The sequence below is a fragment of the Gymnoscopelus braueri genome (assembly GCF_963280865.1).
Source record: "Gymnoscopelus braueri genome assembly, chromosome: 4".
Taxonomy (NCBI): Eukaryota; Metazoa; Chordata; class Actinopteri; order Myctophiformes; family Myctophidae; genus Gymnoscopelus; species Gymnoscopelus braueri.
In genome coordinates, this window is record NC_137605.1 from 23,287,057 (window position 1) to 23,297,083 (window position 10,027).

General features: G+C 44.9%; 1 protein-coding gene across 2 annotated transcripts in view; it reads right to left on the minus strand.

Moving 5' to 3' along the window:
- The window catches only part of bcam (basal cell adhesion molecule (Lutheran blood group)), a 70,240-nt gene extending 64,184 nt beyond the window's left edge, over positions 1 to 6,056 (minus strand). For both annotated transcript variants that reach the window (XM_080426829.1, XM_080426830.1), the window contains exon 1: positions 5,775 to 6,056. In XM_080426829.1, the coding sequence (XP_080282955.1) occupies positions 5,775 to 5,832 (58 nt within the window). In that variant the 5' untranslated portion in view covers positions 5,833 to 6,056. The remainder of the gene's footprint in view (positions 1 to 5,774) is intronic.
- Positions 6,057 to 10,027: the final 3,971 nt, after the last annotated feature.

Here is a 10,027-nt window from a genome sequence, read left to right on the forward strand (position 1 = left end):
AAATAAGAGACTGAAGGTGTACATGTGTGTGTTGAGGGGTTTTGGGGGCTAGGGTTATTTAGAAAACATCAACAGAGGTCATAAATCTGTTGGAGGAAGGCTCCTGGGCTGCACTTAGAGCAAGAAGAGAAAATGTAAAAACATTGGGGCCCAGAAGCCCCTCTCTCTGTCCGTCACTCACAGCGGGGGGGAGCATGTTTCCTTCCCAACAGGAGGCGGGGCTGTAAACTGTAAAGCACGTACAAAGACAGGCTGGTCAGTACAGACAAGGACATGACGGGTAAATCACAGTAAAACTCACACACACACACACACACACACACACACACACACACACACACACACACACACGCACACACACACTCACACCTTGGCTTCTGTCTGGTGAGGTATCACTTTAAAGGACAAAATGACACAGGGTGTGTGTGGGAGGAAATGATGGAGGGTGGGGGCAGAGAGAGAGAGAGAGAGAGGGAGAAAGAGAGAGAGAGAGAGAGTATTAGACAGAGGTAGGGGGGTTGACGAAAGACAAGTGCGGAGACAGACAGGATAAGAGAGATAGGAACATAGACAAAGCTAATCTGAGGTAATGCACCTTGTGTTTATCTATGAGTACCTGTAGTGTGTGTGCGTGTGTTTGTGTGTTTGTGTGTTCTTTTGTGTGTGTGTGTGTGTGTGTGTGTGTGTGTGTGTGTGTGTGTGTGTGTGTGTGTGTGTGTGTGTGTGTGTGTGTGTGTGTGCGTGCGCATACACGTGCATGAGCCTACAAGTCTGTGCATGCATGTGTGCATGCATGAATGTGTTACCGTCTGTGTATGTGTGTACTTGTGTTCACGTGTACTTGTGTGAGCCCGGTAATCGTGGCTTTAGCTGCTCTTTTGAAGACCTTGTGGGGATGAAAACGCAGAGCGATGAATTTCCCAGTCTCCTCTGTAAACCACATCGCTCTGGATAACAGACTTCAAACCGGGGGCTTGAACACATGCCTCTCCCAGCCCACACTTTCAAGCCCAGATGCCCGCCGGCGCCTATCTGCCAGCTCACCAACCACTGCAGTGCACACACACTGGTAACCCTGTGAGACGCCCCTCACAGGAAACTCACCACCAGGGATGAAAGCAAAGAAGCGGGTGTTGAAAACACCTTGTAAACGAGAACATCCCCTCGCTGGTCTGTAAGCAAAGTTGACTTGCTTAAGTGTTAATGCCTTTTTCATTTCCTCCACGCCAACCAGGTTAGGTAATGATTAACGTCTTGTTGTTTGGGCGTCCAGCGGAGCGAAGCACACACGGTCAAACCGCAAAAATGCACTCTGCAGCCACGAGTGGAGGCGGTGGTGCTTTCGCTTGGTGGTGAATGGGGCAACCGCATTGTGGCAGCTCATTTGTAGGTGGATTATGGACTGTGAGTTGCGGTGAGCGAAGGGGATTCGTGGGGAAAAATGGCTGCCACCTCTTTGACACAAAAACAAAAGTTGTAGATGTGTAACTGACACCCATCAACACACATAAACACACACACACAGGCACACACACACACACACAGGCACAGGCACACAGGGACCACCCCTGGACAAGCTCCAACGTGTCATCAAGAATGCTGTGGTTAAGAATGTCCTTAAGAAGTCCATTTTCCTCTGACTTTGTCACACACACACACGCACGCACGCACGCACGCACGCACGCACGCACGCACGCACGCACGCACGCGCGCACACACACACACACACACACACACACACACACACACACACACACACGTACACACACACACATTGAAAAAGCATGAATCACCTGCATAGCTTTACTCAGAGACCATTCCAACCCCCCTCTATCCCCAGAGGGCTAAAAGACAAGGGGTAAACGTGGAGCAATCCCCGCCCGCCAAAAGCGGCCCCTATCAATCTGTCACTCGCAACCCCATCAGCTCAGCTTTCCATTGTGCAATGCCAGGAATCTGTGGCCAGGAGCTCTGGGTATTTAGGTAAATGTACATTATTTGGAAATTTGGGAATGTACTAACGTGTGTGTGTGTGTGTGTGTGTGTGTGTGTGTGTGTGTGTGTGTGTGTGTGTGTGTGTGTGTGTGTGTGTGTGTGTGTGTGTGTGTGCGCATACTGCACATGTGTGTCATCATGTGGTATCTGCGCTAGCATGTCACCATGTTGATGCACACATTTCAAGCATTCACAGGTACACAGTCACGAGCGCATTAGGATGGACGTGTATTGTGTGCGCACGTGTGTGGGTTTTTAGGGAGCCAAATATCTCAGGGGCAACTTGGAAACAGAAGACACCACCCCGCCCCCTCTGCTTTTATCTCCTCTCGGCTAGATGGCAGAGTTTTAGGATTTCTCCGGACGGACTAATGCCATAATAATTACACATGTCCACGGGGGGTGGGCTTTTGATGCGGTTCTGGTACGTGGGGTTGGGGGAGCTCGTAGGGTACGAAGCAGAAATTAAAAAAGTGCGGAAATGACTGTGGGAATTAAAGGCGGCCATAGACAAAAGAGGCCCGACGCTCCGCGTTAGAGGATCACAGCCGCATGTCGCAGCGATTCTCCGCACCGTCTTCGGACTGCGAAACTCTCTTTAATGTATCTGTCCTCTACCTCATCTCATCCGTTTCTCTCCGTCGCTCTCACGTTCTCTTACATTACCCGTCTCTGCCTCTCTTGTCCTAAACTCCACCCTCCTGCACGCTACGACCTGAGACTGGTCCGCTTTTACATGTTAAGTCAACATTTTCTTAGTTACAAATCATTTCCAATAACCCTGGACACATCCAGGTGTCATCCACCCTCAAAGAACAAACCCAAGCACACAAACACATAACTATTGGAGACAAAATGCAGATGTTTCCTGACCTTCCTTCTCCCCTGGGGGCAGGGCTTTATCTCCAACAAGCAGCCATGAATGTGTGCCAGCATCTGGGTACAGACTAGTAATGCTTCAGGCTGGTTAAAAATGAAGTCATTATTTCAGGGTGTCTTCCCGCCCGTTGTTGAAGCCTCTGGGAAAGGCGTCGACATTCCAGGAGCAGTGATAGAGAAGACGTTTTTACCCAACCTGGGGGAATCGGGCCAAACAGAGGCATGCAAGGTACCCTGGGATGCCATGGGTTGCCATGCGCTGCATAACTGTGTGTCACATAATGTATAACTACGGGCACATACACACACACACACACACACACACACACACACACACACACACACACACACACACACACACAGAACCACAAACATGCACTCACACATACTGTACCTGCATCAGCGCACACATAGTCAAAGATGCACGCAAAAACTGACACAAGGAAACAAGGACAAACACCCCCACCCCCCCACACACACACACACACACACACACACACACACACACACACACACACACACACACACACACACACACACACACACACACACACACACACCGGGTGTTAGGTATCTCGTGGTCCTGTTTAGCTCACCGTGACATAGTTTGGAGCTGGGAGTGGGTGAGCCATGATTGTGGGAATGTGGGTCTGTGTGACAGTATCCCACCGAGACCCACTGAGAGGTGCTATTATTAGACTTAACCAGGCTAGCAGGGAGGGAGAGAGAGAGAGAGAGAGAAAGAAGTAGTACTAGAGAGGGAAAGGAGAGGGATCTTTGTTCCCCGTGATTTATAATCAAGGTACATCACAACAAAGTGAAAGAACTATTGAGTTAATTCACTACCATACGAAAGCGTAAAATCCTCTATTAATTTAACTCTGAGAGTGCAAAAATGGACCAAAACATCTAAAGTTACAATCTAACAATTGTGTCATTGTAGGAAAACCGTGACTACATACAAGCATTGCAGGGGAGCGAGGGACAAGACTACAGCACCAAGGGTATCAATTAATATCAATTCATCACCACAGCTGTATGCATGGACATGTCTACAGGGGGGACTCTCCAATTACAGGGCACTTTTTAGTGGACACCTGTTTTAAAGGTTCCATGAAAGCCCCGGCTCTCTAAACAGCAGACACACCTCAGCCACCCTGTCTCCCAGACCACGCAGGTGAGGTCTGAGGAGATAGAGAGAAGGAGAGGGGCGGGGAGGAAAAAAGGTGGTGGTGGTGGTGGTGGGTTGGGGGGGTAACATGATCTCTGAGGGATGAAAAAAGAGAGCGGGAAGGGAAGGGAAGGGGAGGGGAGGGAAGGGAGGGGAGGGGAATGGAATGGAATGGAGGGAGACTTCAGACAGGTAAACTGCTGGAGGAGGGGTTGAGATTGAAGGAGATAAACAGGTAGCTTTTCATATGAAGAAAAATGTTTTCTTTGTTGATTACTCATGATAAAGAGCCCCATTCATTTGTTTTCCTCCTTGTTTCTTGGAATGATTTAGTTCGTACCCATAAACATTTCCCATCAGTACAGGTTTGTTTTGAGACACTTTTATTAGATGAGTGGAGTATTTTGCTATAAAATCGCAACAGAAAAGCAACTGAAGGTGGTAGAATAATGCAGCGAGTGAGCAAATGAGAGCAAGTAAAGAAAGGGTAAAAGAGAGAGGGTATAGTCACAGTCAACCCACCACTACCCTATATCTGAGTTCCCACTAAGCTACCACAACCCCACCCCAAAACCTACCACCATCTTTCTATTAGGTGGCCAACAGAGCCAACAGAGGCTAAATTAAAATTATATCTACCTGATCTGATACTATTATAATTGGCCTACCAATATTACAGCTTAAAGGGATAGTGCACCCCCAAAATGAAATTTTTTCTATCGATTATTCACATTTGTGTCACATTCCTAATAATTTGATGACCGGAGTCTCCGGAATTATTGGCTTAGGAATGTGACAAAAAGAAGAAAAAATATCCATGAATTTAAGGCTTCATGGGGGTTTACACTGTACAGTGTAATTGATAGAAAATAAGTCATTTTAGTAAAAAAAAAAAAAAATGCAATTAACATGAAAAGTCAATTCAAAGACGTTGATGGACAACACCGACGCCAGAATGCGCATATACTGGCACGGACACGCACGCACCAAAGTGCTGGGGGGGGGGGCGGGGTGGTGCGCCGCGCCCGCATAGAAGCCGTGTATGTGTGTGTGTGCGGAGCTGGGTGATCAAAGCGCTGCTCGCCCAGTGGCCATCAGAACATACCGGAGCCCCCCATGGACCCCATGGACGCGCACAAGTGCACTGAAGTGCGGAGCAGGGGCTTCCCGGACAAACTACAAAGACCCAAGTGCGGCAGGGCTTAACCCTTGAAACATGCCGCCAATGCATAGCCTATAACATAGTAACAGGCAATATTAAACAGTCGCGACTTTCCAGTTGATGAAAATGAATCTGTGATTCGTGCTGATGTGTTTTTAGATGAATTACTTTTCTTCCACCTGCATATCGGCATCTCTTTTCTGACTGCTCGTAAACAAGTTGTTTTTTCACAACAACAACAACAACTTCACCACCAGGAATGACTGCGTTGCAGCAGCCAATTAAAACAGCAAAGTATCCTCATTCCTCAGCCTGGTGGTTTATGGATTGATTGTGAGGCATGTTATGTATCCTAACGGACAGACAGGTTCATCCCAAGCTCTGACCCTCTCCAGTCAAACGGGAGAGAAGCAGAGAACTACACACACACACACACACACACACACACACACACACACACACACACACACACACACGTATGTATGGCTAAAATAGACCAACGGGATCATAAAGTTACTTAACCGGCTGTGAATGAAAGAAAAGCGCACAGAATGTAAACTTATTTACCTTGCAACGCCGACAGTAGCAAGGTGCACAAAAGCGACGCGTGTCCAAATCGGTCCATGGCTCCTTTTTCCAACTTTATTTTGCAGATGTGTCTTTATGTATAATGTACTGTAGGTGCAGAGAATGTTCTGTTCAGCGGCAAGTGTTCCTTCAGGCTCCACAGCTTTCTCTTCTCTCTCTCTCTCTCTCTGTCTCGCTAAAGCGAATGGCCCCTTACTTCACTTCACTCACACACACTCACACTCACACACAGCGAGAAATCTGATGCTGCTGGCAGTGCTCAGTCCTGGTTGATATATTTGCACAAAAGGTGACCCCCGCCCCCTCTCTCTCTCTCTCTCTCTCTCTCTCTCTCTCTCTCTCTCTCTCTCTCTCTCTCTCTCTCTCTCTCCCCCCCTCCCCCCTCTCTAAAAAGACCTGCTTGACTAATAGTGCATGGGCGAGGGGCCAGGCGGGACTATTTAAAAGTGTTTCCCTCTGCTGCCTGCATCCCTATCCCTATTACTGTATTGTTATTGTATTGTATTACAGCTAATATTATACAGGCATGAAAACATGTTGCTGATGATGCCAAACTTTCAAAAGTCACAAAGCAATTATTACACAATTTAGCCTATTTAAAATGTAAATGGAAAATTGATTAAGGGCAACATTGGCTATTCATTGATATTTAATATGTAGACCAAAAAAATTAAAGTCATCTGTTCTGGTGACTTAAACTGACCTTAACTGTGAATATTAGGTCTTGCCATCAGCTAAAAAACAACTTTCTTTTTATTTTATATTTATATATATATATATATATATATATATATATATATATATATATATATATATATATTAGGGGTGGGACGATATGGGTATCTCACAATACGATATCTGTGGCGATATTAGGCCCTCGATTACAATAATATCACGATATTCGATATATTGCAATATCACGATATATTGCATGAAATTTCACTGACGATATATCACGATAGTCCTTGTATTCAATTCATAAACACATAAAATAGCACCAAACAGTTCAAAATCATCATCACACAAATACAGAGTCAGGAAAAAAACGTATCACAAAAAGAAGAATAATGATAATATATATATATATATATATATATATATATATATATATTTTTTTAAATATAGATATTTTTCGGCAGTATATCGATTATTTATCGCGGGAGGAAGTATCACGATATCGATATATCGTCCCACCTACATTACAGTGCGTGCATGAGGTCTTAATATGGTATTTGGTTGTTTGAGCATGTTATCTGGGCAGACTGTTGTGTTATTTTGTGCAGCTGGTGCGATATGGCACTCAGGCCGCAGATACACTCAGCCTATACTGTATTTCCAGTAGCCAATAAAGTGTGCGAATGAAACCCTGACAGTGCATTTGATTCATATGGGCTGCGTGTGGTTGTTATAGGTCAACTACTGAAAATCTATTACTTTATCTCTAAATTATTATTTTCAGTGGATTCAGGGAACATGAACGACCATTGAATCTTGAACTATTCAATTCAATTCAAAGTTTATCTATATAGCACATTTCACATGATAGAATCAAACAAAGTGCTGTACAGGTAAAAAACACACAACAAATAGCAAACAATGCAACGTAAACAGACGTAGCATAAACATTAAGTGCAAATAAAAACAAAACAAACATTAGCACCAGTCAGTGGAAAGACAGGGTTACATCAGTTGTCACTGAAGGCTATTGAATTATTGGGGTTTCATAATAATGGACCACTGGGCCAATGCTGGCACCGTCTCAGAAATGCTGAGCATTGTCCAGGTCTGTTTCCTTGAGCTGCTGTGCGTCACTAAAAGCATTACATAGCCATGTGAGCGCTGATGACTTCATTTGCTATTTCTGTGTCTTTTGGGTCAGCACCCATCATACTCATCATACCCATGAATACGCCAGTTACCTTATTTCTTGTTAAAAAACAAACTTAACAAGAGGGGAAAACAAATTGACCTAGCCCTAGCCCTTGTATTGAATGAGAGCCGGGTGGAGAGCAACTGTGTGGTTTGGCAAGCGAGATATAAATGAGAGAAATTACGTAGGCATGAAAGAGGACACTTTCTCCATATGAAGGCAATCAGGCAGGTGCTGGGGCACTAGTTGGCTCCTCGGAGGGCACGTGCCTAGTTTGTGCACAGCATGAGAAAGTGATTATCACGTTATGCATGTTTCAACAGTGGAGATTCAGTCAAGTAGGTAGGTAGGTATAGGTAGGTAGGTACTTTATTCATCCCCAAAGGGGGAAATGAAGGTGCTACAGCAGCTCTCATAGAGATCAATAAACAACACCAATAAGGGACATTGAGTGTTCTAGGCCGGCCCCAGGGTCTGGGAAAGACAATGTTGTTGTTGTTGTTGTTGTTGTTTTAAGTTGAATAACCTTAACTTTATTCACAGATAATAGCAACATACCATTCATTCCTAGACATGTAATCCTTCTCTATTCTGTTTGGGTATTTACGGACCCCCCTTGTTCAATTATCACAGAGAGCTAAGTGGCTTATTGTAAATGCAGTAATACCAGACTACTGCATGTTTGAGAAGTGGGTAGTCTATTCTGTGATGTATGGAGTTGATTTAGACCAAATCCCGTAAGCCGGGAGCATAATACAAGTCAGTCGACTATGAGATGGCTTAATTGCTGTATATTGCCCTTAGGACGCTGACGTGTGCTCATTGTATAGTGAAGCTCTTATGGAGACTGGTTGGCTGTTGAGGGCCACTTAATAAACGGGGCACACCCAAAAGGTAATGATAGTCCTTTGCAGGGGCAGTTGTATTTTAACATACACATTCCTGGCATAGTTGAACCAAAACAGCTGGATGATATTTTTTTAACCCTCGTTGAAATACAAATGGGGACACTTCCGTACCTGCTCCTATACAGCACACATACAGTACAGTATCGGTCACCTTGAAGAAGAGGTCTGGATCTGGTTCCTTAGGTCAGTGGTTTTCAACCTGTGGACTCGGGATCCCCAAGGGGGGGTCCCCACATGATTGTTGGGGGGTCCCCAGATGACAGTGAAGTGACAATTTAAGGACTTTTAAGGAACTTTTCAAAGAAAAGGAAAAAGACCATTAACTGCATCAAAAGTAATCAACAAACTATACTATAAAAGCTGGTCACATAAAAAAGAAAGAGGCAAAAATTGTGAAAATAGCCGATCTACTAGCTCACAACGCCAAGGCGTTGTGAGCTAGTAGATCAGCTATTTTCACAATATTTATCTGTGGAACCGAGTCAAACTAAATGTAATGCCTCAACTCTTAGATTCCAAGTGCTTATCAGAGTTCAAATATGATTATTTTGGGGGGGTCACGGCCTGAAAAGGTTGAGAACCACTGCCTTAGGCCATACGCACACATGCACAAGCACGCACAAATGTTTTCCAACACCGATGCTTAGAGAACCTTTTAGGTATACAGTATAGCTATAATTGTGCATTATTGTCATAAATCACACACAGCCACTAAACCATATTGTCCTCCATTGTATGCCTTTTATTAGAAATCTCTCAGTGAGAGAGAGAGAGAGAGAGATACGCAGCAGCAGCACTAGCTGTCTGTTCTTGGCCAGCCAGGGCACCTCTCTCCCTCCCACCAGTGATCTGACATCAATGCAGCCATGCAGGCACTCATCCCGGGCTATCGACCCGGCCCTAATCATCTCTCCATGCTGGAGACCGGAGAGATCCACTAACAAGTCCATCCCCCAGTGGACGGGGGCTTAGCTTATAGCATCACCTAACTTAACCTTAGCGTTGCCTCTTACATAAGCCTTACAGTAGGTTGGTTGGTGCATAGCTGTGGCTCAAACACATTCATCATAGCATATAGTCTTGCAGGGCCTTATGTAAGAACTGAGTTGCGGATGTGATTTTCTGTATTGGTTCATTATGTAACGTTCCTACAGGAGAGAGGAGAGCAGAGGAGCCAAGGAGAGGTGAAGAGAGGACAGAGCAGAAAGTATCAGTCCTCTAGTAGTGGACTAGTATACTCAAGTAGATACTCAAGTATCAAAAAGTCCAAATTAATATTTGAAATAGGGCTTAAGTGGTTAATTCATAATATATTTGTGTAAGTTTGGGCCCCATTACTCCCTTCCTAGAAAAGTTGTGGAGTTTGGAGAAAAATAAAAAAAGGTGTGTGTGTGTGTGTGTGTGTGTGTGTGTGTGTGTGTGTGTGTGTGTGTGTGTGTGTGTGTGTGTGTGTG